At 53.8% G+C, this 27,752-nt stretch overlaps 11 protein-coding genes across 11 annotated transcripts in view; 8 read left to right on the forward strand and 3 right to left on the reverse strand.

Annotated features, from left to right (window-relative positions):
* Positions 1-1,687: 1,687 nt before the first annotated feature.
* VTN49DRAFT_5609 (uncharacterized protein) lies at positions 1,688-2,939 on the forward strand (the record flags this gene model as incomplete). The annotated part of the gene is made up of 5 exons (XM_069413685.1): positions 1,688-1,866; positions 1,924-1,954; positions 2,010-2,140; positions 2,193-2,454; positions 2,520-2,939. 5 exons carry the CDS (start codon positions 1,688-1,690, stop codon positions 2,937-2,939), a joined length of 1,023 nt encoding a protein of 340 aa, XP_069266332.1.
* A 503-nt stretch (positions 2,940-3,442) lies between these two features.
* VTN49DRAFT_5610 (uncharacterized protein) lies at positions 3,443-6,096 on the forward strand (the record flags this gene model as incomplete). The annotated part of the gene is made up of 3 exons (XM_069413687.1): positions 3,443-4,393; positions 4,598-4,862; positions 4,916-6,096. The coding sequence occupies 3 exons, from the start codon at positions 3,443-3,445 to the stop codon at positions 6,094-6,096; spliced, it is 2,397 nt and encodes a 798-aa protein (XP_069266333.1).
* A 279-nt stretch (positions 6,097-6,375) lies between these two features.
* VTN49DRAFT_5611 (uncharacterized protein) lies at positions 6,376-7,731 on the forward strand (the record flags this gene model as incomplete). The annotated part of the gene is made up of 2 exons (XM_069413688.1): positions 6,376-7,375; positions 7,436-7,731. The coding sequence occupies 2 exons, from the start codon at positions 6,376-6,378 to the stop codon at positions 7,729-7,731; spliced, it is 1,296 nt and encodes a 431-aa protein (XP_069266334.1).
* A 329-nt stretch (positions 7,732-8,060) lies between these two features.
* On the reverse strand, positions 8,061-12,090 carry VTN49DRAFT_5612 (uncharacterized protein; the record flags this gene model as incomplete). The annotated part of the gene is made up of 4 exons (XM_069413689.1): positions 8,061-8,087; positions 8,143-9,427; positions 9,610-11,683; positions 11,844-12,090. The coding sequence occupies 4 exons, from the start codon at positions 12,088-12,090 to the stop codon at positions 8,061-8,063; spliced, it is 3,633 nt and encodes a 1,210-aa protein (XP_069266335.1).
* Positions 12,091-12,600: 510 nt separating this feature from the next.
* On the forward strand, positions 12,601-14,073 carry VTN49DRAFT_5613 (uncharacterized protein; the record flags this gene model as incomplete). The annotated part of the gene is made up of 2 exons (XM_069413690.1): positions 12,601-13,056; positions 13,117-14,073. 2 exons carry the CDS (start codon positions 12,601-12,603, stop codon positions 14,071-14,073), a joined length of 1,413 nt encoding a protein of 470 aa, XP_069266336.1.
* A 661-nt stretch (positions 14,074-14,734) lies between these two features.
* VTN49DRAFT_5614 (uncharacterized protein) lies at positions 14,735-17,110 on the forward strand (the record flags this gene model as incomplete). The annotated part of the gene is made up of 5 exons (XM_069413691.1): positions 14,735-14,813; positions 14,870-16,239; positions 16,290-16,742; positions 16,802-17,022; positions 17,092-17,110. The coding sequence occupies 5 exons, from the start codon at positions 14,735-14,737 to the stop codon at positions 17,108-17,110; spliced, it is 2,142 nt and encodes a 713-aa protein (XP_069266337.1).
* Positions 17,111-18,032: 922 nt separating this feature from the next.
* VTN49DRAFT_5615 (uncharacterized protein) lies at positions 18,033-19,843 on the forward strand (the record flags this gene model as incomplete). The annotated part of the gene is made up of 2 exons (XM_069413692.1): positions 18,033-18,443; positions 18,500-19,843. 2 exons carry the CDS (start codon positions 18,033-18,035, stop codon positions 19,841-19,843), a joined length of 1,755 nt encoding a protein of 584 aa, XP_069266338.1.
* Positions 19,844-20,143: 300 nt separating this feature from the next.
* VTN49DRAFT_5616 (uncharacterized protein) lies at positions 20,144-20,398 on the forward strand (the record flags this gene model as incomplete). Its single annotated transcript, XM_069413693.1, has 2 exons — positions 20,144-20,167; positions 20,213-20,398. 2 exons carry the CDS (start codon positions 20,144-20,146, stop codon positions 20,396-20,398), a joined length of 210 nt encoding a protein of 69 aa, XP_069266339.1.
* A 13-nt stretch (positions 20,399-20,411) lies between these two features.
* Positions 20,412-22,074, reverse strand: VTN49DRAFT_5617 (uncharacterized protein; the record flags this gene model as incomplete). The annotated part of the gene is made up of 2 exons (XM_069413694.1): positions 20,412-21,784; positions 21,864-22,074. The coding sequence occupies 2 exons, from the start codon at positions 22,072-22,074 to the stop codon at positions 20,412-20,414; spliced, it is 1,584 nt and encodes a 527-aa protein (XP_069266340.1).
* A 2,195-nt stretch (positions 22,075-24,269) lies between these two features.
* VTN49DRAFT_5618 (uncharacterized protein) lies at positions 24,270-26,742 on the reverse strand (the record flags this gene model as incomplete). The annotated part of the gene is made up of 10 exons (XM_069413695.1): positions 24,270-24,410; positions 24,467-24,981; positions 25,037-25,355; positions 25,406-25,576; positions 25,630-25,867; positions 25,918-26,001; positions 26,049-26,148; positions 26,201-26,445; positions 26,502-26,565; positions 26,625-26,742. 10 exons carry the CDS (start codon positions 26,740-26,742, stop codon positions 24,270-24,272), a joined length of 1,995 nt encoding a protein of 664 aa, XP_069266341.1.
* A 359-nt stretch (positions 26,743-27,101) lies between these two features.
* The window catches only part of VTN49DRAFT_5619 (uncharacterized protein), a gene marked incomplete at both ends in the record, with an annotated part of 2,680 nt that continues 2,029 nt past the window's right edge, over positions 27,102-27,752 (forward strand). Inside the window, 2 exons of the mRNA XM_069413696.1 lie at positions 27,102-27,195; positions 27,372-27,554. Coding sequence (XP_069266342.1) covers positions 27,102-27,195; positions 27,372-27,554 — 277 coding nt within the window. The remainder of the gene's footprint in view (positions 27,196-27,371; positions 27,555-27,752) is intronic.

The following is a 27,752-nucleotide window of genomic DNA, read 5'->3' on the forward strand; positions in this document are numbered from 1 at the left end:
GAGGAGAAGCCTGCCGAGGAGAAGCCTGCTGAAGAGAAGCCGGCTGAAGAGAAGCCTGCCGAAGAGAAGCCTGTCGAGGAGAAGCCGGCTGAGGAGAAACCAGCGGAGGAGAAGCAGGCTGAGGAGAAGCCGGCCGCACCTGCTGCCGAGTCGCAAGACAAGCCTCAAGAGCCTGCAGTGTTGGTACCCCAAGGAACGACCATTTCGACAAGTTGGCTGACATGGTGTTTGAACAGGGTCGAAACCCCCGCTACCGCCGCTCCCAAGGTCGAAGCGGAAACAGCGGCACCCGCTGCAGAAGCCGCGCCTTCGGAGCCATCCGCTCCTGCCGAGGCCCAAGAGTCAAAGCAACAACCAAGCACGACCGACGATTCTGCCGCAAAGGCGGAGGCGACGGCTGATGCGACAGCCGAGGCTCCGACACAAGAAGCCAAGGATACTACTACCGAGACCGCCAAGCCAGAAGGCAAAGAGCAGGCTCCCGAGAAACCCTCGGAGAGCTCCAATGCGGCCGAGGATGCAAAGGCCAAAGAAGCGGAGGAAGAGAAGAAGAAGAAGAAAGGCGGTTTGCGGTCATGGCTGAAAAAGAAGCTCGGAGTCTAACCCGAGAATATCATTGTCGACCATTGTCGAAGTCTTTCAAAGCCCGCGTATGGAACATTGGTATAACTTGTGATGTCGTGTCCGATTCGAAGAGTAATGTATGATATGTGTTGCAGTGATTCGAAGCTGTAACATAGATAATCATGAGTTTAATTTCGAATGTTACTGTACAATCACTGAGGTCTCTTCTTTCTTAAGATGCTTCAATCGGGGAAATTTTCCGTGTGTTCAGGCCCCTGTAGGCGCCTGATGAGAGACTGGGTCTGAATAGTAAGATAAAAACTGACGCGGCGGAAGGTGATTCGTTTGAAATGCAAGATTACGTCAGATGGAGAACAAAAAGATATTTACCTTCTACTATCATCATTACCGTGGCTTGTATCAATCGAAGGTATCGAGTGCAGTGCACTGAGCAATGTTGACACAGGTCACCGTCGTGCGAGGGGTTTACCTCAGAGATGGGCGGTTGTTTGATGAGCGCAGAGAGACCACAATCAAGTGCTCTATCAATTGCAGCAGGAACTGTAATAATTAACCCGACGTTCCCAAAAGAATTCCGGAATAGCAGCCAAGATGTCTCTGTAAAGCAGCCAGCTAGGTCGCGCTGGCTTTTCAGGTCAATATACTTGACCTGGCTGCTAGTATTAGCATCATTGGATCGAGTACAGTGCTCCCATTATCAAGCAGAAGCCACGAGGAAGATAGCGTTTTGCGAGCACAAGGAGCGTGTCCTACCGCGGACTATGTTGTGCGCTTCAGCGTTCTTTACGACGGAAAGAAGGGCATGATGACCCGTTGAATTGCTGCATCAACATATCAAACGGATTGAGCTCCTCAGCGCCCCTAGAGACATTGTTGGCAGCATGCTCAGCGCGAGGATCAGCACGGATTGCCCGTGGTTTAGTAATTGGATCAGGTCGCTCGAGCCATCTCAATCAGAGAGCTCAAGGTCGATCCTTTGACCAGCATGAATGATCGCCGGCAGAGAACCATGCTGTGACGTCAAGAAGACGACAGCCCCAGACATCAACATGTCAATGATCTAGCCGAGGTGCAGGATCATCGCTCACGATTAATTCACATCATGTCGACAAAGCACCTCTCGCTCAATCCCCAGGCTACACAGGCCCCAACACGGGATCTCCCAACGGGCGCCACGGTGCCGGACCAATTGCCCACCGCAAAGGAGACGAAGGTGCATCCAAGTGGGAATGAGAAGAAGAATGCATCCATTTATTTCGTCGGGACGGCGACGGTTATCTTGTCAGGCTCGTCCACGTTGTCATGACAGAGCCGGCAGTGCTGACTGCAGGACTGCAGAGAGTGGGAGGGAATTCGGGTGATGACAGATGTCAGCTTCCAGTTCATGACGAGATGAAGCGGATGCTGATGAAGACGAGTGGCAGCCCAATTTTCTTCTAAGCGGTGATGAAGTCCATCTCGGTCCTGGCGTTAACACCGTTCGGTTGACCGAGCCTGCCGTACATCTGCACCGTCTCCCCAAGATCGATCTGGTACTGCTGTCGCATTACCATGGGTGAGTAGCGACTCCGGCACAGCATGTCCTCACCTTGCTAACTGTTCGCCAGTGACCATTTTGATTACAAAGTGGAAGCATCCCTCCGCCGGGATCTCCCCATCATCACCACGCCGCATGCCCAGTCGCGGCTAACCTCCAAGGGCCCGCAGGACTCGTTCACGCGCGTGTTTGCGTTGGACGTGTTCCAGCAGATGATGGTCAGCATTGGCTCGGCTGGCCAGAAGCAGCCACGAATTCGCGTAACGGCCATGCCGGGGCAGCATGTACCGAATACTAAACCTCTGCAGAAGCTCAATGAGTTAATTCAGGCGGTGGGTGTATTCCTTTCTCCCCAACGGCAATAAATCAGGATACAGGAACAAGGTTAACAATGCAGATCCCTCCAACCAATGGCTGGATGGTCGAACTGGGTTACAGCGCGTCCGACGAGGACTTTACCGCAGGCTACCGCATCTACATCTCGGGCGACACGCTGATGGTCGACGACCTGAAGCAGATCCCGCAACGATACGCGGACCAGCGCATTGACCTGATGTTGATGCACCTCGGAGGCACGACAATTCCGTCGCCCGCCATGAGCCCCGTAACCATGATGGTGACCATGGACGCGACGCAGGGGCGGGAACTGATGCAGCTCCTCCAGCCAGACATCACAATCCCGATCCATTACGACGACTATGATGTATTTGCCAGCCCGCTGGCGGATTTTAAGGAGACCGTGGGGCGGGCCGGGCTGGAGTCGCGAGTAGTGTACCTGGACCGGGGGGAGCAGTACCAGTTTGGGGTTCGCGATTGAGATTTCGAGTCAGCGCTTAAACTCAGGGACAATCTCTTGTAATTTACTGGATGGAGATTCTGCCGGCGGCCGGCGACCGACTATTGATTGTTAGTCGGCCACTAGTGATGACTGGCGTTGGAACGTGTTGGGTGCGGGTGCTCATAAATTTGGACAGAACTCTCTTCATCCTTCCAGAAGACCGTCCGAGGGAGCAATTGTGTATAATTCCCAACAGCTCGTCTTCCGCTCTTCCGCTCTTCAAGATAACAACTCTGTTCCCCCATACTTTTCGCCAGATAAACTGCATCGTATTGAGCAATTAACACCCCCGCAGCTGATGGGCGCTTGCTCTCCACCAACACTATTGCTCCGTACTAAACTCGCGGTTCTAATAATATTAAGAGGCCAGCCCAACTGGCGCATGCTTAGCAGCTTAGAAACTATCAATCTGAATTTTGACTATTTCCTATTTTCCCGCTGGCAGCTTTCCGCTCTCTCTGCTGCCTGAGTCTGCATGCCTGATGCCCGCCATCTTCAGCCGGAAGAGCCGCTCGCAGGCGTCGCTGGACGGCATCGAAGCGCCCGCGGCCCACGACGCCTACAGCCGCGGCCATAGCAGCAGCAATAACACCGAGAATAATCAGCCCGATAATAATAACAGCGGCGACGCCAACTCCACCCGCCATAGCGACCACCACAATCTCCCTCCTCTGGCACAACAACAACGACCACCACCACACCGCCTAACATCTCCCGCGGACGATCTGAGTACGGTCATTCCCCGTCCCAATCCGAACCCTGTCCTGCCCATTCGTCGTTCCAGTTTGGCTCCCATCCCCGGCTTGCTCTACGACCATCAGCGTAACATTGACCATCTCGCGCACCATCCTGCCCATCGACCCATTTCGCACCACGTTGCCCAACTTTCACTGGAGGGTCGCCCGACCATCAGCCTGGTCCCGAACTCGTCGGACCCCGCCAGCGATTCTCCTTCCCCGGCACAGGCCGCGGACGCCGAGGCCCGCCTCTATGACCAGTCGTGGCCTGACCCCCGCGAGCGACGTCAACGTTTGAGGAAAAAGGGCGGCCTGTTTTCGCGACCCCTGCGGGACAAAGAAAAATCCGACAAATCCACGCCGTCATCGCCACCGCCGTCGTCGTCCTCTCACAAGCCGTCGCGGACCCTCTCGGTCCGATCGTTGAACATTTCGGGCCCGATTCATCTGCAGCAGCAGCACCATCCTGCGACGCGAGAGTCGGAGTTCGATTCTTCGGTGGAGCAACGGCCAGACGATCAGCAGCAGCACCAGTCGGGTTTGACCCCACGCCCGGACCACGCCGCCGATTCCAATCGCACCTCGCCGTCGTCCGGCTCCCCCTTGGATCCCCGGCCGACCAACCCGTCGGAGTCGCTGTTTGGACGCCGCCCTCACCACTACCGGACCGGCAGCGGTGAATCCCTTCCCAGCCAGGTGAGCCCTAATAGTAGTAACAATACTCTCCCACCGCAGCAGCCGCCCACCATGGCCCCGCCCAAGGAGGTTCCATCCCGCCATCCCGCACATCGTGCCGTACTCCATCAGCTTGGCTCCGGTCCCCCACCCTACGGTCCAGATTCTTCGTCCGCCCGCCCAATGGCTTCATCGGCTTATGATTCTGACGTTTCCAACGCACAGACTCCTCCTGCTACCCGTCGCCCGTCCGCCCAACCGGCCCAGGTCCCACAGCAAGGCGAGATGGCTGGTAGTAGCGTACCCGCTACTCAGGGTCAAGATCCCTACGAGGTACCGTCCCAGGGTCAATCGACGCAGAACCTTCAGGAAAACACCCAAAGCTCCCAGCAGGATCGGGAGAATTCGTCGGGTCAAACCAATAATAAACGTCAAGAGGACATTGAAAATGTAGATGTTGCCGCGTTGATGCGCAAGCATGAGGAATTGCGTACGCCCTAGGTGCCCTTTCTTTACGAATGCTCGCTAATGGGTTTTCTGCAGAGGCCAAATACACCAAAGTTAAGAGATACTACTTTGAAAAAGAGGCGCAAGTACAACAGTTGCAAAACACCGTGGCGCACCAGCGGTTGGCAGTGTCGCGCACGGTTCTGGACGACAATGAGTACACGCAGCGGTTCAATCGCCTGGACGGAGCAATCAACAACCTGGCGTTCTCAATCCGCAAAGACTGGAAGTCAATCCCACAGTGGCTGGCGCCGTATATCAACGAGGACGCGGTGAGCGTTGGCACCAAAGAGATGACGTCGGTTGGCCGAGCAGTGATCTCGCGGTGGGTCGTCGAGGAAATCTTTGAGCGACACTTCCACCCAGCGCTGGAGGCGATGTTGAGCGTGCGACTCAAGGAAATTGAGACGAATCTCCGGAGGCAGCAGGGGCCGGCGTTCACTGAGGAGGACAAGGAGAACCAGATTGCGCGCATTTCAGCGTGGCGGCGAACGACGCTGGACGGGTTGACAGATGCGCTGCAGGGGTCCGGCGCGCAGGCGAACATCACTAGTCTGACGGACCACTTGGTGGAGAAGATGTGCGCAGCGTTGGAGATTGACCTCAAGAGCCCGCCGCCGCCGGAGCTCGTGCCGGGCGCGCGCATGGTCGTGGAGAACGCAATTAACATCGCAGAGAAGATTCCTCTCGAGGCACGCGACATTCAAGTCTCGTATGTTGCTCCAGGAACATTGGTATCGGAGGCCTCGATGCGCGTGGAGTCCGGTCTCCCGCCGTTGACACGGCCTGCAGCGCCCCTCCCATCGAGTCAGACCGATGCCAGTGCTGGCGGCCGGGGCTCACCCAGCGGCGGTGAGGAGATGGAGACGGAAAACGGCAGCGGCAGTCAGACACCGCCACGGGATGCTTCCGGTTCGGGCCCTACGCCGAAGAAGAAGTACGGCCTGAGCAGTTTCATCAAGAAAGGCGGCGGTAATAATTCCGGGTCGCAATCGTCGTCGCAGCAGCAATCGCAGTCGCAGTCGCAGGAAAAGCAGTCCGAGTTGCAGAGGCCGGCCTCTGCGCTGGACAACAAGGATAAGGACCAGGACAAGCAGCAACAAAACGAGGAGGAGAAGGGCCCGCGGGTGCGGGTGTCAATGTTTATGACGGTGGAGGTCAAGACGCGGTCGAGTAACAATGTGCTTGTCAAGAGTCCTGTATATACGATTGAGTGATGGTTTTGATTACTTTGCTTTGACGTCTCTATTTGGTTCTTTTTCTTTGATTTGATTCGATATGTACGTCATGATGTTTACAGTGATCCATTCTTTCTATCAACTGCTTTAAGCTTCCCATCAACCCGTTTATAGTAGAGCATGAGCTTAAAATCTCGGAGGGATCTCCGAGGCTCCGAGCTTACCAAACATCCGATCTCCTCATCACACACTATTCATCCTTCAACTTCCCACAATCTAAGATAGAGAAGGGAAAAAAAAAAATAAGAAAGAAAGAAAATGCCCAAAAAACTCACCGTGGGCGTTGCTCAATCCCGCACGCGCGCCACCCTCGCCGAAACCCTTGCCGCGCTGCGCCGTACAACAGAGCATGCCGCCGCGCGCGGGGTCAAGCTGCTGCTCTTCCCCGAGGCCTACCTCGGCGGATACCCACGGACAGCGACCTTTGGCACGTCGGTCGGTGCTCGGACCGCTGAAGGGCGAGATGAGTTCCTCGCGTACTTCCAGTCCGCAGTGGACTTGGGCGATACGCCGATGGGGGCCGGGGAGGCATGGATCAAGCGCAAGCTTCCTCTCCCGGATTCGGATATCTCGGACTCGGGGAGTAAAAGGATTCGTGGGGATGGGACGCGTGAGGAATTGGAGCAGATTGCACGCTCGACGGGTGTGTTTCTTGCGGTTGGTGTGATTGAGCGTGCTGGTGGTAGTCTCTATTGCGCGGTGGTCCTGGTGGACCCGCGGCGAGGCACGGTTGCGAAGAGGCGGAAAGTGATGCCCACAGGAGCGGAGAGGCTAGTGTGGGCTCAGGGAAGCGCTTCCACGCTTCGTGCGGTGCCCGTTGAGATTGATGGTGTGCGTCTGACCATTGGTTGTGCGATCTGCTGGGAGAATTACATGCCGCTGCTGCGTCAGAGTTTGTACGCGCAGAATGTTAATCTGTATCTGGCGCCCACCGCGGATGGCCGTGATACATGGCTGCCGTTGATGCGCACGGTGGCGTGTGAGGGTCGGGCAGTGGTGCTATCTGCGAATCAATGCGTGCGCCGCTCAGAATTGCCAGGATGGATTCGCTCGTCACCGCAGGCTTTTGCTTTTAGTAGTGGGAGTGAGGGTGGTCAGGCTCGACGGAGGAGGACCACCGCCGAAGGCCCGCATGAGATTGTTTGGCCGCAGTCCCCCGGCGGTTCCGCGAGACAAATCCATCCGGACAAGGAGCCGAGCGAGCGCGACCCCGTCGTCGATAAGACCAGCGTTGCGGTCGAGAATTCTGCCCACACCGGTACCTACCCTTAGCTAGCTTCTCTTCCTTATCGACAGTTGTTGCTAACGGAGATCCTAGGAGCCTCCCGCCCAAACACCATCCCCAACGGGACCTCTGAGCAGGACTCTGACTACGTCAGCCACGGCGGCTCCTGCATTGTCGGCCCCTTGGGCAACGTCCTCGGCGGGCCCATCTGGGACGTCTGCACTGATGACGACCCCGACGCTCCCGGCGACGGTCTCGTCATCGCAGAGGTCGACTTCGAGGACTGCGAGCGGGGACGGCTCGACTTCGACGCCGCGGGAAGTTACTCGCGGAACGATGCATTCAAACTGACTGTGGAAGGGTTGGATTTGTCTCCGCCGGCATTTTAAACTCCTGTTTTATTGATGTAAATAAAGAATGAAAAGAATGAAATGGCCATCGACATGTCCCGACGGTAATTACGATATCCGCCAAAAAGTTTAGGGCGGTGTCGTACTCAAACGCGTCGGATGAGCTTCTCTTGTCTCGTACACGCATTTTACATTGATAAATAAAATGCGTGCATCCAGCTCAAGATCGATCATTGAGGAAGACACCGATCGAGCGAGGCAGGAGACGAGTCCTACGAATAAAAGAAAAACACACCATAAGCAGACTGTCAGATTAAATCCATTTTATTCTCAGCAAGTCAGAATAACAAGATCCAAATCCAAACGCCTTAATACGCCACCCGAGTTCTCATGTCCTGTTCTCTCTGTTAGCTTCTGGAAGATCCTTGGGGGGTTATGAGAAATACTTACCGAAATCTTCCGTTCAATCTCCCGTACGCTGCGATCCAACTCGCTCGCAATCCGCATCTTAGCGTCATTGGGCAGCAAGAAGTACATCTCGCAGAGATCGCCGTCAATGACTCCCTTCACTGGCACATAGTAGCTCCGGTAGATAAGATGGTCACGCCCGGCTAGCGGCGGGCAATGCTGCACCATTTGCGATTCCAGGTTCTGGAAGAAGTCCACGTCCTCGCGGCTGATGAACGGCACAAAGATCCCGATCGTGCCTTGCAGACCCGTCCATACCAGGATGTCGCGCCCACCGGCCACCAGCGGCGTCTTATGCAGGCTGGTCGGGATGTCCTGTGTGTAGAAATGGATCATCAGGTCTAGCCGGTTCGGCGTGCCGTGAAGGTATGGCCGCCCGTGGATCAGATGTGCGCCGGATTCTTCCTCGTCCGACTCTTCTGACACTTTCTTCGGGCACCGCACCAGCCAAATGTTACCAAACTTGTCGCCTCCGGCCGTCGTCTCATAGTCCACCATTATTGACGTTGTCGTCCATCGCGCGATAACGTCGTCCACAAACGGAATCAGCCGGTTCTCTTGGTACTTGTATACGACGTATGTTACACTCTCCTGCACGTCGCTCACGACGATTCGGTTGCCCTGTGTCTGCAAGCCCACAATCAGCCGCGGCGACCCTTGCACCTGGCATTTCCGAAGCATCTGCTTCATTCCCAGGTCGTAAATCCGCAAGAGATTGCCAACTCCGGCCAGCATGCGGCCCTGGAATGGCAGCAGTGCTAGCGGCGGCTCCTCTACTTTAGTCTTGTGGATGAACTCGAGCTCCTTGCCGTCTTCTTGGAACCGATAGATGTGGATGTAGCCCGCAGAGAACGACCGCGGATTCGGTACCATGTCCTTGCCCGTGCCGACCACTAAGAACGCCTCGTGGTCCTGGCTGGCAAACGGAACAACGGCAACGCTGACCGCAGCTTCGTTATCCTCCAACTCCAGGCGTGACACCACTGATTTGGAGTTGACGGGGTCCACTACCTCAATGCATGACGCCCAGTGTCCGGTTCCTCTCGGATACCCAAACTCCTGCGGCGGAGGGATTGCGGCATCCCCATTCTGCATTTTGGACTCCTGCAACAGTTTCGCCCGTGTTGCCGGCGACAAAACGTTGTTGTCAGCCTCGATGACATAGAACAGAGGCTGTTCCGGATGCTTCACCATATGGCGCGGAGTATAAGTCAGTGGGATTGACGACTGAAGCATGTTGTTGTCTAGGCTCTCGATCGAAGCAATCCTGGATTCATGCACGTTAGCGTAAGTTAAGAACAATTTGGAATGGCATAGCATAACAGCGAATGTAATGGCAGTCTCAGTAGGAACAATTGGAGATAAAATGAATAATTTCCGCATGAAAATTCGGAATACAAGGCTTTCATCATAGACTGCAGATTCGGACTCATAAGAGAGCGCACTCACCTTAGATTTTGACCCTGAATCCCGACAATGCCTTCGACACACTGCTCACTCGAAAAGTTCCACGCCCATTCGAGCGGCACGTAGTCCAGCGGCGTGAGCATGAAACTCTTCGTCTGGACGTCAGAGTAACCCAGCCACGATCGTGAACTGAGCCCAAGAACACAGGTTTGCCCTTTGGCCGTGACTTTAAAGAGTTTGACGGGCTTCGCGCCCAAAAATCGCGTGCGCGTGTCGGACAGTTCACCTGTGACCTCATCTATGACCGTACGAAGATACACGCCCGAGTATAACCCAATATGCAGGTACAAGGTCGACCCGCCAGACGTCGAGTCAGCCATGGACATGATGTTGAGCGCCGACGGAGGCGATGTTAACGCCTGTATCGACTTGTTCTCGAGCGTCGACTCTGGATCCAAGCTGAGAATCCGCACCGTTGAATCATCGCAGCCCACTGCCAGGAACGAACTGCGGACGCGGCCCTCGGGAACCTCGCCCAGACTAAGTGCCGTCACGGTGCCCGACATCTGACGCTTTTCCTCGTACTCGGCCAGCGAGCCATCAGTGTCCATCTCAAAGTACACAATTTCACCTGAACTAAGCGCCACCACTACTTGACGTTCGTTTGTAGCAGCTGCAACGATGGTCCGATGCTGAGGGGCGGGCCATTCGTTGACCCGTCGATCCGCGAGGATATGGCGGATACCCCGGGGATGAACCTGAATCAACGAATCCTCCCCCAGCTGCTGCACAGCTAATGTAGGTGCCGTTGAGAGAAAACCCGTGTCAGTCACTTCCTCGACCGTTTCCCCGATGCTCAGCACCAAGGTTCCGTTGGTGAATGACAGAATAATGTACGCATCATACTGGTCGTTTCGAGTCAGCTTGGTTGTCCAGACCGCCGACGGTACGCTAGGGAGCTCCGATTCGACAATCTCGGACACTTCAAGGCCATGCTTTAATGTTCGGAACGTGCTTCGGGCGCCGGTCCCGCAAATCGTGTAAATCTGCGGCGAATCATCACCGAGGAGATCCGTGATCTTGCAATCCATCAAAGGATTCAGAGAATTCATGCTGTCAACTAGGTTGATGTTCTCCAGGCCTCGAGGGCGGAAGTAGACCGGAGTGACCGGCTCCGACGGGTCGGCACTGAACGAGTCACTCGTGAACTCGGTCTCATCATCATCATCACCTAGCTTTTCGAACTGGTAGAAATGGTGGTTGCCGCTTTCGCTGGTTACGAGAAGGAAGCCACTCTTCAGAATCAATAGACTGGACGCGATCGGCACGGTGTCAAAGTACTTGATCTTTAACCTCCGCACCTCACCGGTCAACTGGCCCTTGTCGTCCTCAACCATGTCAATGGTCACCTTGAAAAGGTCGCCGTCCTCGGTCTGGAGTAGGAAGAAGAAGGCTCCCCTCATCTTGTGCATGACACCCGCGGTGATGTAGCGCTTGCGCTCGGGGTTCTCAGTAGGACCGGAGCGTCGAGGAATAGGCACGCGGAACGCGTCCTGATTCATATGTCGATATGTGATGTTATCCTCTGCGCAGACGAGTACACCGCTGGGGCCGTCCGCGCCACCGGGCACTTGAAAGAGCAAAGTGGCCGTGCGATCAACAGCATCCGACCACTTGCGCACTACGTGGTTCAGTCCTAGATCAAGCTCGTAGTACACCAGATGCTTCTCTGCCTCCTCATACGCCTTGCCCGTTGGATCCTGATCACACTCAGAATAGTCCACTTCGAGCGCTGCAAAAATGGGGTTCTCGTAGCCAACATCCAAGGCCGTCAGGGAGAACACCAAGGCGCCGGGCTTGTGTGCCTCAAGCGGAGAGGAGATTGTCAACTCCGCCTGCGCATTGCGGTTCAGCACGTAGACCACCTTGTTCTTCTCCACCGATGCCATCATGCAAGCTCGGCCCTTGGGATCAACCGCCAGGTACTGCCCGGGTATGACTCTTCGCACACCCGACTTCCCAAACGTCTCCAGGTGGATTCGATGGAAGCGGTTTTGGGACGGCACATACTCGATGATGGCGATCCGACCCGAGTCCGATCCGATGATGATATAATCTGCATAGCTTCAGCATCCAGCCCAATAAACAAATGGCATAAATGGCATCACGTCGTCAATGCCGCCGGTCGAGGCACGCTCAGCGCACGATCACACTGCCCCGGAGCTTGACGAATCACTATGATGTATCCTATTGCCGGGGGAGCAGATAAGACATACCTTTGCTGCTTCCAGCCAGCCTGAAGGCGGCTAATGTGCGTATGATGCCGAAGACATCCTGCGAGTAAATGGGCGTGACCTTGCCCTGGGTCGCATCGGGTCGATGGATGGTCAGCTTCGAACCTGATGCAGTCACGATCTGCTGCTCTTTGGTTCCCGAGAACTGGCCCAGAATCGCCTGCGTCACAGCTGAGGGAGGCTGGATCGTCAGGGAATACATGAACATGTTCGACGTGATGGTCGCCATGGCGGGCAGTCGTGAGGGCCCTGGTCAGCACCAGGGCATCAAAATGCGCGTTTACAGCGAGAAAATCCCAGTCAAGTGTCGCGCAAGCCCATTGCTGCTGGAGAATATTCGCCAGCAACAGCGCGTGCCCTGCTACGGCCTCTGAAAGCGGGGAGCGCGGAAGAATCAAGGTGTTTCTGTGGCTTGCAGAGCTTTTGCTTTTCGTCCGGTTGAAGGAGCACAAGCCGAGAAAAGCTCTGCGAGTGCCAAGACCGCTACTTTTGCCTAAGGCAACTTTGTGGCCTTAGGCAGAAACCAAGCGTTTCTGCCACCTTCTGCTGGCATCTGGGCCGGTTGACGACATCTCGCCAACTGGGGCGCGTGGCTATTTGGACTCTTTGAACATTTCTCTCCGTCGATTTCGACAGGTCGATGTTGACTCGTGTCACTCGGGACGAGTGAGTTTTTGGTGAAGGCGCCGACCGCACGTCGTACTTCTTTGCCCACCTGCTGCCGCCGCTCTGTGATATCATGGCCGAGGAGACCCCCTCGGGGGAGGACACCCCCATCACGTTCCACATCAAAGCCTCCAACGATGCCAAATTCACCTTGACACTGCCGCTGTCGACGTCGGTTGCCGATCTGAAGAACAAGCTCGCCAGCTCGGAGTATGCAGATACACCAGCTGAGCGTCAACGTCTTATCTACTCGGGCCGAGTCCTCAAAGATCATGAAACGCTGGCCACGTACAAGATCAAGGATGGGCATACTGTTCACTTGGTGAAGAGCGCCGCTAGCAACCAGAGACAGCAGGCGACTCCCGCTCAACAAGGAACGACCAGCAGTGCGACATCTCAAGCCATACCCGGAGTGCCTACGAATATTGCGGCAGGCACCGGCAATAACCCTCTTGCCGGCCTTACTGGCGCCCGGTATGCGGGCTTCGCACAACTCCCAGGAGCGAACATGTTTGGACCTGACGGCGGGGTAAGTTGACGTTCTTCATCTTCGATTGAAATCATGGTTCAAGATATTGACATGTGGCAGATGGGACCTCCTCCTGATCCCGAAACCATGCTCAGCATGCTCGAGAACCCGCAAGTCCAAGCAACGATGAATGAAGCGCTGCAAAATCCAGCTCTGATTGACTTGATGATTCAGCAAAACCCGATGCTTCGAGACATGGGACCTGGCGTCCGCGAGATGATGTTGAGCCCAGAGTTTCGTCGCATGGTGACAGATCCCGCGACAATCCGCCAGATGGCTCAAATCCGGCGCGCCATGGGCGGCTTTCCCTTTGGAGGAGGCGCCGGTGGTGGTGGATTCCCTGCTCCTGGCGTCACCGATACGACACCTCAGGAGAATCGTGGCCAACAGCAACAGCAGCAACAGGCAGGCTCGAACCAGACAACGACTACACCGGCCAATCCTTTTCTAGCCGCGAATCCGTTTGCTGGCCTGTTCGGTGCGCCACCACCGGCGGCGCCATCGGCATCTCCGTCTGGAGGTGAGCAGAATACTTCTGGGACCCAGGCGAACACCGGAGCGCAGACAGGCAATGCAGGTGCTTCGCAGAATCAACAGGCTCAAAACCCGTTTGCAGCCCTCTTCAATCCAGCGCTGTTTGGTGTCCCGCCAGCTCAAACTGGAGATGGGTCACAGCAGCAGCAGCAACAGCAGCCGCCATTTGCGAACCTTTTCAATCCGCAATATAACCCATTTCTCCGTGATCCTGCTTTGTTGGCAAACGTCATGCAAGCGTTTGGTGGTGCTCAGAATCAGGGTCAGGGTCAGGGCAGCGAAGGCACCAACCCCTTAGCTGCACTCTTTGGAGCTCCACCACCGCCACCGGACAACCGGCCACCTGAAGAGCGCTACGCCGAGCAACTGCGGCAATTGAACGACATGGGCTTCTACGAATTCGAACGCAACATCGAGGCACTACGAAGGTCAGGTGGAAGCGTGCAGGGAGCGGTGGAATATCTGCTGAACCATCCGTCGTGATTGTCCGTTGTACTTTTTTGTTTCGTTGATGCCCCTCTGTCTGTATCATGCTGTTCTTGCTTTGTTCAAGATATATTTTCACCAATGTCTTCTGCGGGACCGGACGTATGTTTTACGAGCGCAGTGTGGTCTTGTGAGAAATCTTGGTCTTCCGTGTTCAGCTCTTTTCAGCTCCAAGGAGTCAACTGGTCTTATTGTACATAGTCTTGCCTGCTCTGGTTAGACGGACTCGTCATCATGCTTACTAATGAAAATGACTAAGCATCGACAATCAGGCATTCACGGTGAAGCTAAGCCCAAAGTAGTAGTAGTCGAGATACGGACTGAGACAAGCACTCCGTGGCATTTCGCGATTCCAGCAGGTAGGTCTCCGTAGATCGATCTCACGATATATTAATTATCCCGCGCTGATCGCGACGTCATCGGCTCGCAGGTATCTTACGCCTGTTTCGCTCGTTACCCTCCGTCGTTCCGTTCGTTCCGCCCGACAGATTTCGATTCAACCCTTCCCCCAGCAGTATTTTCCGCTCGTTGCGCCCCGGACTCAAGGGGTCTAACTGCTGCGCACCCCCTGTTGGATTCCCGAAATTTCCGTGTGAATCAATTCCAGTCCATGCATCCGAGTTAGTAGTCGTCGAGACGACGTCTCTGCGGAGCCAAGATGTTATGGGCCGGTTTCCAGGCACTGGTTCTGTGCCTAGGACTATTAGTTTCGGCGTGTGCCGCGTTCTATATTCCAGGTGCGCAGTGCGTTTCAATGCCAGAGCGCGAACTGGGATTCTGACGGAGAGACCAGGGTATTCGATAGTCAGCTATCGCGACGATGAATCCATTCCGCTGCTGGTGAATAAGATTTTCTCGGACCACACCGAACTGCAGTACGCATACTATGACCTTCCGTTCGTCTGCCCACCGACGGGGAAGCGTCATGGAACGTCTCCGTTCGTGTCTGGCCAGAGCATGTCGCAGAACCTGGGCGAAATATTGCGCGGCGACCGGATCATGACGTCCGATTTCGACCTGAAAATGGGTCAGGAGGTTAAGTGTCGTCCGCTGTGCACGCGGCAGGTTGATCGCAAGGCCGTGAAGTGGGGCCGGCAGCTTATCGAGGAAGGATATGTGGTGGAGTGGATCGTAGACAATCTCCCTGGTGCCACCAGCTTTGTGACCGTCGATCGGTCCCGAAAGTACTATGCAAGCGGATTCAAGCTTGGCTACCAAGACTTCTCTCCAGCAGATGGCTCGCCGCGAACATACATCCATAACCATTTTACGATTGTGATCCGCTGGCGGAAGGCGCCGGGTCGGGACGGTGAAAATGGCCGTAAAGTGATTGTGGGATTCGAGGTGTATCCGAAGAGTTTTGGCCCCGACGTGCCGCGGGAAGAAGATGGTTGCCCGACGGATCCGCATGGGGATCACGAAGGATTCGAGTTGATCATCCGGCCCAATCTCACGCGGCTTCAGGAAAAGTATCGCGATTCCTCGTATATACCTCCGCAGGATGATGAAGAGGATGAGAACGCGACGCTCGAGATTCCGTATACCTATTCGGTTTACTTCCGGGAGGAAGAAAGCGTCGACTGGTATAACCGTTGGGACCTCTACTTCACCGATCAGGCCGATAGTTCCGCGACACACTGGCTGGCCATCGCCAACTCTTTGGTTATCTCGATTCTGCTGGGCGTGACCGTCCTCGTGATCTGGAACCGGACGGTTCAAGGGGACATCAAAGGCCGTGGCGACGGCGTCCTCTTGGAGGACGGAAAGCTCAAGCTTCGGTCCAAGGCTCGGTCCCGGTGTCCACAGGCGGGAGAGAAGTCTCGCGAGGGGGTTCTGGAGCAGCCCGGCGAAGGTTCGGACGATCTTTCAGACGAGGAGGTGGAAGATGTCACCGGGTGGAAACTGCTCCATGGGGACGTGTTCCGCACGCCAGCATACAGCGGCCTGCTTGCGCCCTTAATCGGATCCGGCATGCAGCTGCTTTTCGTAGCTGGTGGTTTGTTGATTCTTAGCTGCCTGGGCATCCTGAACCCGAGCTTCCGCGGCGGATTCCTCAGTGTCGGCATTGGACTCTTCGTGTTTGCCGGTTTGTTCTCTGGGTACTTCTCGGCGAGACTCTACAGGACGTTTGGCGGACAACACTGGAGGAAAAACATGCTGATTGTATGGTGTTCCTATTTTCTTTATCTCCCGGTCACAGCTAACGAACGCAGACTGCCGCATTGTTCCCCGGTCTAACATTCGCCCTGATTTTTGTTCTGAACCTGTTTGTCTGGGCGCAAGCCTCGAGCACCGCGCTGCCGTTCGGAACCCTGGTCGGACTGTTAGCCCTGTGGCTCCTGATCCAAGTGCCGCTCGTGTATGCCGGCAGTTACGTGGGCTATGTGCGGGCGAAGCCGTGGGAGCATCCCACCAAGACGTCGGCCATCCCCCGGCAGATTCCCCGGCAGCCATGGTACTTGCGCGACTATATCGGGGCTTTGCTGTCGGGGCTCGTGCCGTTTGCCGTGCTGTTTATCGAGCTGCTGTTTGTCTTCCGCAACCTGTGGCAGGACAAGAGCGGGTACTACTACAAGTTTGGATTCCTGAGCGTGGTGTGCGCCATTCTTCTTGTGACGGTCAGCGAGATGACCATCATCGCGACCTATGGACAGCTTTGCGCGGAGGTAGGACTTCTCCTGTATGCCCCTGGATTGTTTTCGGATTGTTCGCTCACTTTTTCTAGAACTACCATTGGTGGTGGCGCAGCTTTATGACCGGCGGTAGCAGCGCGGTTTGGGTCTTTGCCTACTGCATTTGGTACTACATGTTCAAGCTCCACATTACCGGCTTTGTGTCGAGTCTTCTCTTCTTCAGCTATAGCTTCCTGGCCTGCATCGTATATGGGCTGCTCACTGGGACGGTTGGCTTTTTGACGGCGTACGTGTTTGTTCGGCGGATATACAGGTATGTCTCTACCCTCTCTCGTCTCTCATTCTTTTGCCCTGTCAGGAGTCCACGTACTGATTACCGTAGTGTCATCAAAGTGGACTAATTGGATCCATTCCTTATGTGACGACGGGCGTGTGGTGTTGGTGTATAGTGTGGATTGGTTTGCATAGTGATTTGAATTGGACCTTTTCAGCAAAACCGCCATTAGTTAATCATAATGATTCTGGGAAATTATAAGGACGTTCCGACGGGAAGTGAGACCTAGCGACTCGCACTCCGACCCGAGAGAGATATCCGTGCCGAGTTGATGCCTGAGGGCTAAGGTGTCCATTTCGGTGCAATTGGGAATTTGCCCCTCGACCCCACGTACTTGGAGCCAATCGCAATTCTTAGCGGTGGTGTGATAACTCAAAATGGACCCGGCAGCAGATAAGGCACATGCAACCGGTCATACTTTAACCATATTCGGAAAACTTAATTTACTGCAACCTTGACCGCTAGATATCTGCCTGGGACCGAGTGTGTAAATGCTCCCCAGATTTTGATAAAATTTATAAGGTATGTGACGTCTATTCTCATAATTGGCCCCAGAGGCCTTATATAAGGTATATCGAAATTGAATGCAAGTATTGCACCATCCCGCCTCCTTCCCGATCGGCGGGATCCGCCATCGCCAAGCCTGGTCACACCATCTGCAGTCCGGGGCCCTGATTGGCCCATGCGCTTAGCGGCTCCACCAGTGGTATTGGCTTCCGGGAATATGCGTCGGTGCTATTCCTAATCAGGCAGGTTCTTACATCGGAGGGTCGGGCTTACATAAGGCGCCCTTCAACTATGAGGCTTTGTTCTCTTTTCTTCCCCCCTTTTCTCACTGCAGAGTTGGTCAAGAGGAGTGCCAGAGTGTACTGCAAGGGGTCTACATAGGCAGATTATAAGAAGTTGCGCGTCGGCTGCAGGATTTCCTATCCTTCTCTACTATACTTTGGGCGACATTCACAATAACTAGTGAGCAAGAGTCATTCATCATGGCCGCTAAAAAACCCAATATTCTCTACATCATGGCCGACCAAATGGCCGCGCCATTGCTCTCCTTCCATGACAAGTCCTCGCCCATCAAGACTCCCAACTTGCAGCGGTTGGCGGACGAGGGTGTGGTTTTTGACAATGCTTATTGCAATTCGCCCCTCTGCGCCCCCTCCCGCTTCGTCATGGTGACTGGCCAGTTGCCGTCCAAGATTGGTGCCTATGACAACGCCGCGGACTTGCCCGCCGATATCCCAACATATGCGCATTACTTGCGCAACGAGGGATACCATACTGCGCTGGCGGGCAAGATGCATTTTTGCGGCCCGGACCAGCTGCATGGCTACGAACAGCGGCTGACTAGTGATATCTACCCGGGAGACTACGGGTGGTCGGTCAACTGGGATGAGCCGGTAAGTTAGGGTTAATTGAATCAAGTCGGCGAAGTAGAGTTGCTAATGTTGCGTAGGAAATCCGTCAGGACTGGTACCACAACATGTCGTCGGTCTTGGAGGCCGGCCCCGTTGTGCGCACCAATCAGCTCGACTTTGATGAGGAGGTCATCTACAAGTCGACGCAGTATCTGTATGACCATGTGCGGCGGCGTGGAGACCAGCCGTTCTGCCTGACGGTGTCCATGACGCACCCGCACGACCCGTACGCAATGACTAAGGAATTCTGGGACCTGTACGAGGACGTAGAGATTCCTCTGCCCAAGGTCGCTGCCATTCCGCACGACAAGCAGGACCCGCATTCGCAGCGGGTTCTCAAGTGCATTGACCTGTGGGGCAAGGAAATTCCCGAGGAGCGGATCAAGGCAGCCCGTCGGGCGTACTATGCAGCTTGCACGTACGTCGACACCAATGTTGGCAAACTCCTTAAGGTGCTGGATGAGACTGGCCTGAGGGAGAACACCATCGTTGTCTTCACCGGTGACCACGGCGACATGCTCGGCGAGCGCGGACTGTGGTACAAGATGGTGTGGTTTGAGAACTCTGCACGGGTGCCGTTCATCGTGCACGCCCCGAACCGCTTCTCGCCCAAGCGTGTCAGCGAGAATGTATCCACGATTGACATTCTGCCAACATTCGTTGATCTCGTCGGTGCCAAACTCGTCCCGGGCCTGCCTATGGATGGTGTGTCGCTCCTGCCGCATCTGACCGGCGGCGACGGGCCCAAGACCGACACCGTCCTGGGTGAGTACATGGCCGAGGGAACGCAGACGCCGGTTGTTATGATCCGTCGTGGTCGGTGGAAGTTCATCTACTCGTTGCATGACCCACCCATGCTGTTCGACCTGGCCACCGACCCGCTGGAGCAGAACAACCTGGTTGCGGGGCTGCCTATTCCTCAGTCTCATCAGAATGGCAAAGCCCTGCCGTCTGCCAAGCCGAAGCCGGCCGATCCAGCAGTTCTCACGCCTGCTGACACCCCGCCGGCGGCAACCCCCTTCCTCAGCACGGAGAAGTCCTTCTTCCCCAAGATTCCTACCCCTACACCTCCGCGCTCCCCGAGCCCACCATCGCATCTCACTCATCCACTGACCCTGCCCGACACCACCAACCCGGCTGACCTTCTGGCGCATTTCCTCGAGGAAGTGCGCGCTCGCTGGGACCTCGAGGCTATTCACCAGAATGTGCTCGCGTCCCAGCGTCGCCGCCGCCTCGTCTATTCTGCGCTCATTAAGGGCCAGGTTACTGTGTGGGATTATGAGCCGCGCATTGATCCCAGCACGCAGTATGTGCGGAACCATAGCAAGGGGCCATTGGACGATGTGGAGTTTATCTCGCGGTGGCCACGTGTGCAAAAATAAATTTCTTCTTCCCTTTTCCATTTGTTAGCGAGTTGTTGAGTCGACCATGATTATAGGTCTTTCCGGTGTTGTCTTTGTCATTGATGTCTGATGTGCTCATTAGCATGGCGCTATACCCTGGTTTTCTGGTCTTTGTGGGTTGATTTGGCTTTTTCTTTCGAGAAAAGAAACAAAACTGGTCTCTGATTCATGTATGATGCCCATGGGGACAGTCCATTTGTGGGCTTTGCGGATTGTCCACAGTACATATGTATGAGCCCGATGGCTTCGTTGATGATGTACGAAAAAGTTCTTCGCATAATGTATTTAGCGAGGAGAATGTTGGTATGCATTGAGAATGAATCAAAACGGCTATGATTATGAAATTAGTTCTCTCATCTGATCGTGTTGAATCCATCCGATCTCTCGTACACATGTCATTTCAAAACCAATGACAAATGCCCGAACTTGAAAAACACATGCTTTTTCCAAAATCCAAAACGAAACCAGAACTCTTTTCTTTCCAAGGGTAGCAGCCAAAAAACAACAGCAAACATCTTAAGGCATCATGATTAGTATAGATAGTACTTCAACAACTCATCTCCTGCTCCTTCCTCAGCTGCCTCGTCCCGGCCAAAAGCGAATACTCTGGCGGAGCAACCGTACTCCTCGATCGGAAGAACGCGTCCTCATCCTCCTGGCTCCACAACCGCGCCATTTCCTCCTCGAGCGGGTCGACACTTTCCAACAGCGTCTTTGAATCCCGAGGATATTGTCCAGCGGAGCTGGTAATCTGTAGCGGTAGCCGCAAGGATATACTCGGTGCGACGACGTTCGCGTTGGGAGTCTGATAGCTGATGCTCACGTCGAGGGCGTAGATACGGGAGACAAGGCAACTGTGGAAGGTCGGGACGAAGGATTTATCCCGGGGGAGGGAGATGGGGGCGACGACGGAGGTCGTGTAGTATGTTTTTCCAGGATAGAATGACGAGGAGGAAGATGTCCATGATGATGTCGACTGGCATGATGCGCGACGGTTGTCGGAGAGTGGGGAGGAGGAGGAGTCGCCATGCTTTTCCCATTGTGCCCGGGCGAGGCAAAGCCGGGACAATGTGATGGATTCAGAGTAGACTCCTTGTGATGGGTCGATTGTGCCGATAGAGGACATGGATGGGAATCGCGTCCAGGGTTTGGCACTGTAGAACGTCATGACCTTGAGCTTGGTAGCTAGCGAGCGCAGCGAAGGAGGCTGCTCATCGGGGCTCTCGGGGTCGAATCGCAAATGGAGGCTGACCGAGGTGCTTGCTTCACTATCGTCGTCGTTGCTCGTCTTCCTCCTCGAGCTGGGGACTTCTAGTGCTTTTGGTTGCGCCGCTTCGACGGTCAACCGGCCCATCTTCCCTCTTAGCAGACCCCGTCGGACCTCTTTCTCCTTGCGCAAGCTGTAGTCTGAGTCGAAATCGTCGATGAGGGTCTTGTCCAACAAGGGCTGCTCGTGAGTTTTCGGGATGATGCGCACTTTCTTCGCCACGGCCGCGATTGTCCGGAATGTACTGTTTGCAACTGCGTCGGAGGAGGAGGAAGAAGAGTTGGACTTCTTGCGAATGGTCGCGCGGATCATATACGAGATGCGGATGAACTCGGGCGCCATGTCATCGATTAGCCGGACGCCGTCGCCGGCGATCATGGGGTCGCCTAGGCTGGGGGGAAGTTGTGTATGAGCATGGTGAAGGCGAGGATCCGACTCATCCTCGAGACTGTGACTGCAGATATGCGGGAGAAGCCGGTCTGGGACGACAAATGTGAACGGAAACCGGTAGACCTTTTTCGCACTGAATACCCGCGGCTCCGGATATTGCGAGCTGTCAATGGGCTGCTTCATATTGAAAAAGCTGTGGTATGCCTTTGGTGTGATGGATGGGTGAATATTGCCTCGTCCTTCGACGGAGGTATTTGTTGCGCCTGCATGAAGACAGTCAGCACTTTGCTGCCTATCTGGGCGAGTATAAAAAGGCAGACTCGCCGGATTCGCTAGACTCGCCTTCGAACGTAATATCGACAGCGTCGAACTTGGTGTCCTGTTCCGCAGTGATGATGACCTCGCCTTTGATACGGTCCCCCGTCGTGTAGGACACGACGAATCCGCTGGGCTGGTCGTGAAGGACAATGTCCACTTTGACGCGGGACATGTGGCGCGTGATTGACTCGACGGCGTTGGAGCCAATGGCCGATAGGGCCATGAGGGTAGCCATTGCTTATAAGAAGGATAGAAGGATGTCGGTGATGATGAAAATAATTGATGTCGAAAGCTCCCAACAGCAAACAGCCAGCGATCAGTCTTCTGAATCCTTAAAATACTCCGTACAAGAAACAGATAAAACTCGATGAGATCAATGCAGTCAATTGCTTTTTGTCCAAGCTGAGCAAGCCGAACATGGGAGAGATGACTCTTATAGCTCATCTCATATATTCCTTGTCCAGTGGTCATGAACATCATCATCATATACCCTATTAGGGCACTGAACTCAAATGTCGATTAATAATCGACTTTAAGCTCAAGCTTTCTAGGGTTCTTTGGGAAGAAGGTGCCTGAGTCATTCTGATCCCCGTATTCTACCCGTTCATTATGCACGCCTTAGGACAAGTAGTCTTGTCAATCCTCCAAACTTGTCCAATGAGTTTTCGTTCCTGGGGAATTTCCGGCGCCGAAACTGTCGGCGGAGATGTACATTTGGAGCTTTTCTCAAGGATGTTTTTTTTTTTTTCTTTCTTCAGAAAGGTACGGTAACTTACCGCGTACGGAATACATAGAGTACGGAATTGTCGATTTAGGCTTAGCGAGGGAACAGTGTTTTGCCCTTTATTGGCTAGATTGGCAGCAAAACAAAGCTCACAGGCTAGAATGGCTAGATCAGCCATTAGACAATTGACTAGTGCTCTGTTGACACACTGCATTGGCATCAAAACAGAGTTATTGGGTATTGGTTCTGGAATAGCTACTTCCGTAACGGATCATTGCGTCATCGGCATGGATACGACATACTACTATGCCAATGGTCATTAATCATTCTCTCCAAGAAAATCACCCTCCAACAGGTAAATTCCAGAAGCTGCACCCGGGTTCCATATCAACGGATCATCAAAGCGAAAAACTAACTTTCCACGCCTTTTGCTTGACAATATGTGGACCCTTACTCCATACTCCGTTTATGCTAGCCCCAGGAGTCCTAGACCCGTGATCCCATCAACGGCTCGACTCCACGGCCACGCCCTATCCTTTCAAATGTTGTCATTTTCTGCCCCACTTTTTTCCCCCGCCGTTGAAAGAGCTCGGACTCTCTGGCCAATGATATTCTGATCGCGTCAACCTCATCTCATGACTCAACTACATAGCTGTTTTACGGGGTCTTACTGCTGTAAAACAGTGTTTTACGATGGCTTCAGGCAAACTCTTCTTCTAAACGCTACGGGATCGAGTTCCATGTGATAAGCGATTCCAACCTCGTATTTTGTCAGGCTTCGTATGGCGCAATTGACAGTTGATTCGTAATACGTGCGAACGTGACCAACGTGACCGATCATTTGCCGATGTCGGATTAACGCCTCGGCGAATGTTGCTTCATTCCGAGCCATGTGCACCGTACCTTCGACGATGAACTTTCCCTATTATTCGAGAGTGTTGTAGAGAATTCTATCGGTCAACAAGCTGACAAACGCGAATTCCTCTTCTCAGTTTTGAAGTCAGTTCCATATCCATTGGGCATCGTAGCCGACGGCAAGTCGACACCTATGCTTCCAAGAAGGCATGGATAAATAAAACCCAATAGCCATCGAGATGAAGGAGTCAAATGACCCGGTCTAGATTGCCAATTGATCCAAGTGTCAACGGATGGATGCATTCTACTCAAGCCAAGAAGCTCTTGCTTGCTTGGTTGCTGCAGACGCACAGATCCTGGCTAAGGGTTAGGGCTGGGCAAGCAGGACAAGTCGGTCACGTGGTCTGCTTTTTGTCAGCAAGGTTCCGTGTTCGGAGCAGCTAGGTCTAATCAGGTATAGTTTATAAGTCACATGACTATCTATTTACCTAATAGTCATCAAACTCTGGCTAGTTAACTAACTACTGCCATAACCAGTTTAGGTTACGAACGAGAGCTCGTTCACGATGAACGCGGTTTGGCTGGATTGAATCTCAGCGGAACTACATACTGCCCGTTGAAGTCATTTGGTTGGTGATATGGAGTAGCACTGATCGTCAGCCAAAGATCGCACTCTCGTGCGATCAGCAACTTTCGTCTACAGGTTGCAGTTATGTATTTTCAGTCGTGTCGTCTTGAGGATTTGATTAACTCCTTTATTCGGCACTCTATTAGAAATACCTGTTTTTTTGAGCTTATGATCGATGTATCGGCGCTTCATGATCAGGCTGAACGTTTCGTGACGAGTTGGTTCAAATCTCTCGACGTTTCTTCCAGTACTGGTAAACCTGACGCATCTGCTGGATGCCGCCATCGAACAGAGGGTAGAATGTGGCTACCAGCATCGTGCCCCATAGCCAGATGATGGCCACGACCAGCCATGCGATGAAGAACTACACATGGATCAGCAAATTGCAATGGTAGTCTGCATGAGATGATGAGCTCCTACCCCTTTGCTGAAGATATATCGTGCTGCATACATGGGCAGCGGCCACAGCACCCAGTGGCCGAGGAACGTCGCAATGGACCAAAACGCTGCAATGCGTCCCCAGCGTTTCAACTCTTTTGTGCGATCCTTCAACGGGGTGCTCTGCTCTTCGCTGATGACTGCGCTATTGTCCTTGTTGTGGTGACCTGTTGTTAGGTCATCGCCCAGCTTCTCGAGCGCGAGACGCTCCTTTTGGAAATCTGCCCAGTCGTAGTTCTGTGGCCCGGCCAAGTAAGTAATCGCGACCGAGTACAGAATCGGCGAGAAGGCAGACGCCACCGTCCCGTAGACGCACGGCAAGACTTGGCCGGTCGAAGAGACGGTAACCTCGCCATGAAACCGCTGCGCGGTTCCCAGCCAGACCGCCATGCCAGTGATCAGGCCAAGAACCGGCGAGGTGATAGCAGCAATCGTGTTTTGGCGGCGCCAGAGAACAGTGAACGCCATGGGGAAGATGCCAGGGCAAGTGACGACACCTAATTGGCGTGAGCAAGCAAAGAACCTTAACCTGATTCCTGTCTGAAAACTTACCAAGCATGTATAATGTCCACTGCAAGTCGGCGCCAGCATAGTAAAGCATCGTGCTGAAACCAGCCGAAAAGAGTGCAAAAAAGACGACACCAAAATGGCTCCAGTGGATAATCTGGCGGTCTGTGGCGGACTTGTTGAAGTATTCACGGTAGATGTCGAAGCTGATGATCGAACTCACAGCAATGACCTGCGCTGACAACGTCGAAGTCACAGCCATGAAGATGATCAGCACGACGGCAGCAGCACCGCCTTTGCCAGCGAGTGTTAAGGCTGCGTACGGAACGACAAGGCCATTGCTGACTTCGCTGGTGGTCATTCTCTGCGAAAGGTTAGATACTTCTCTTGCGTGGACTCTAGCATTGGACTCACCCTGGGATAAGTTGGGAAGACGGGCTGATTCTCAAGCCCCAAAGCAACAGAGCTCATGATGGTTCCCACGCCCCAGGGAATAGCAAAGTATGCGATCCCACCAAGAGTGTATCCCGGAACGACGGCCGCGGGTGAGGCAGAGAAAGCTTTGATGAAGTAGCTGGTATCCATCTGCGGTCTGTCAATATCGCTCCAATGACGGTGGGCGGCAGCTCATTACTTACCACTACGAGACCAAAGTTGGCACACAGATGAAGAATACCAAAAAGAATCGCGTCTTTTGACGTCATGGTCAAGTACGTCCCTTGCTCATTGCCAGCCACTGGATGGCGCTCTGAAGCAGCCTTGACGAGGTCATACAGACGGCCAATGGAGCCAATCTCCGGATAGGTGAATGCCTTGACAGAAAAGTAGCAGCCAACAATTAGAATGACCACTGTGTGGAAGTAATCGGTGAGGAATCTGGAGCTAGTCAGCTGTGTATAACGACCTGATTTGCTCAAGCGACCCACGTTGCCTTGATGCCCCCGACAAAAGTGTAGAGCGCTACACCGACCGGCAGAAGGAATGTAGCCGCGATAATATGCATGCCAGTCCTGCGACGGTCAGTTAGGCTCTCGGTGATGGGATCAGGTATGCATACATGGAGGCGATCACAGCCGACGCACCTAGTAACATGTTGGTGCAGGCAAAGATGTTATTGATCAAGCACAATATCATGTAAACAATATGCGCGATGCGTCCTACCACCAGAGTTAGATACAATCTGACCAAATTGGTTTCGATGAAGCTCACCATAACGGACTCTAACGACCTCCAATGAGGTATGAGCCTCGGGAATCTTCCTCTTGCAGGATATTCCCAGCAGCGCAAAGAAGACAATCATCGGACTGCAGCCGGCGGCAAACCAGAAGGGACCAGCAACACCATACGTATAACCCACCAACCCGGATCCCAGCAGCGCAGTGCTCCACAGCCATGAGGAAATCACTGCGGAGGTTGTCAAGCCGGTGCGCACGGTGCGATTAGCGGTCATGAACCTGGGACAGGTGTGTCAACGCCGCACTATGACACCAAATCGAACTATATATCGTACATTTCTGTCTTCTTGTTGTCTTCGCCGACCGTAATTGTCAGCACCTTGGTGATCATCATCATGACTGGGATCCTGTCAGCGCGGTTCTGGGATCCATCGCGATCGCAGAGCACGGAGGCGAACCGAATGCGATAATCATGCCAATGAGCACGACGACGATGTAGCCGACCGTCTGGGAGAGCGGCGGCTCAATCCTTGCGGATAAGTCCGCGTTTCCGGCCCTGGGTTGAAGGACCGACATGATTGTCCTAATTTATTTACGGCGTTTTTAATGTCAGAACTCGCTGATATCTAAAGATACAAGATACTTTTCCGATAAATCTTCTCGAGCGCAGCTGGCCTATTGATCAAGGCGGACGATTTGGAGCTCGAGGCAAGTTTCTACACGGAATTTAAGGTATTTAACTTGTCCATCAGCACATCCAGAACGAGACAATTCCTTTCTTTCCATTTCTTTTTCGTCTTCACGTTCACCGACTGCCATTATAGAGTGTAGAAGAGAGCATGATTTGGATCCGCTATTGCACAATTCCTGCTAACAGCCTCAGGTTTAGCCGGATCTATTAATGACAACGATGAATGGTCCCAAATTGCGTGACAATGGAGGTAATTGACGAAGACGATCTCGATTTTATCAGATTTTCGAAGTCGTCCGATCCGAAGAAATGGGAGCTCCGTCGTCGGGTGTTCACTTGTGTGGTGCCTTTAGGGTTTCGACTGGACCCAGCCCTAAAGATTTGTTTCCTTGCATAATGAGGAGGGCAGCATCCACTAAGAATCAAACGTGTCCGCAGCGCTCTCCGTTATTTGCTCCAGAGTTTATCCGCATTAAGGACCTTTCAGAACTAGACCCAGACGATCGGGTCTTAGCGAGTGTTTCTGCAGCCAATATGGAGGAGATGTTTGGGGTTGGCGAAGAGTTGGGGCCTCATCGCGCAATAGTGGGCCGCGATGAAGTTATCCCCATCCCCCAGGGACCAAGCAACAAACATGCGATCGGTCAACGGTCGCGGGGTAACTTTGGAGGAGGGGAATCAGAATTTAAAGGGTTATGTAAAATGGCAATTCCCAGGAGTTTGTGGACGTTCAATTTTTCGTTCTGAGCAAGAAGAGCGTCAAGAACCTGAAGGAATCAGGATTTCTGTGACTTGTAACGATGACAGACACCCAAAAGTCCGGGGCTCGCAAGAGCCTAATCATCAATGCATTTGTCATGTCATGTATGCCCTATCCTCAGTAACAGACTACGGG

This window comes from Thermomyces lanuginosus (genome assembly GCF_041956635.1).
Source record: "Thermomyces lanuginosus strain ATCC 200065 unplaced genomic scaffold VTN49scaffold_35, whole genome shotgun sequence".
Lineage (NCBI taxonomy): Eukaryota > Fungi > Ascomycota > Eurotiomycetes > Eurotiales > Trichocomaceae > Thermomyces > Thermomyces lanuginosus.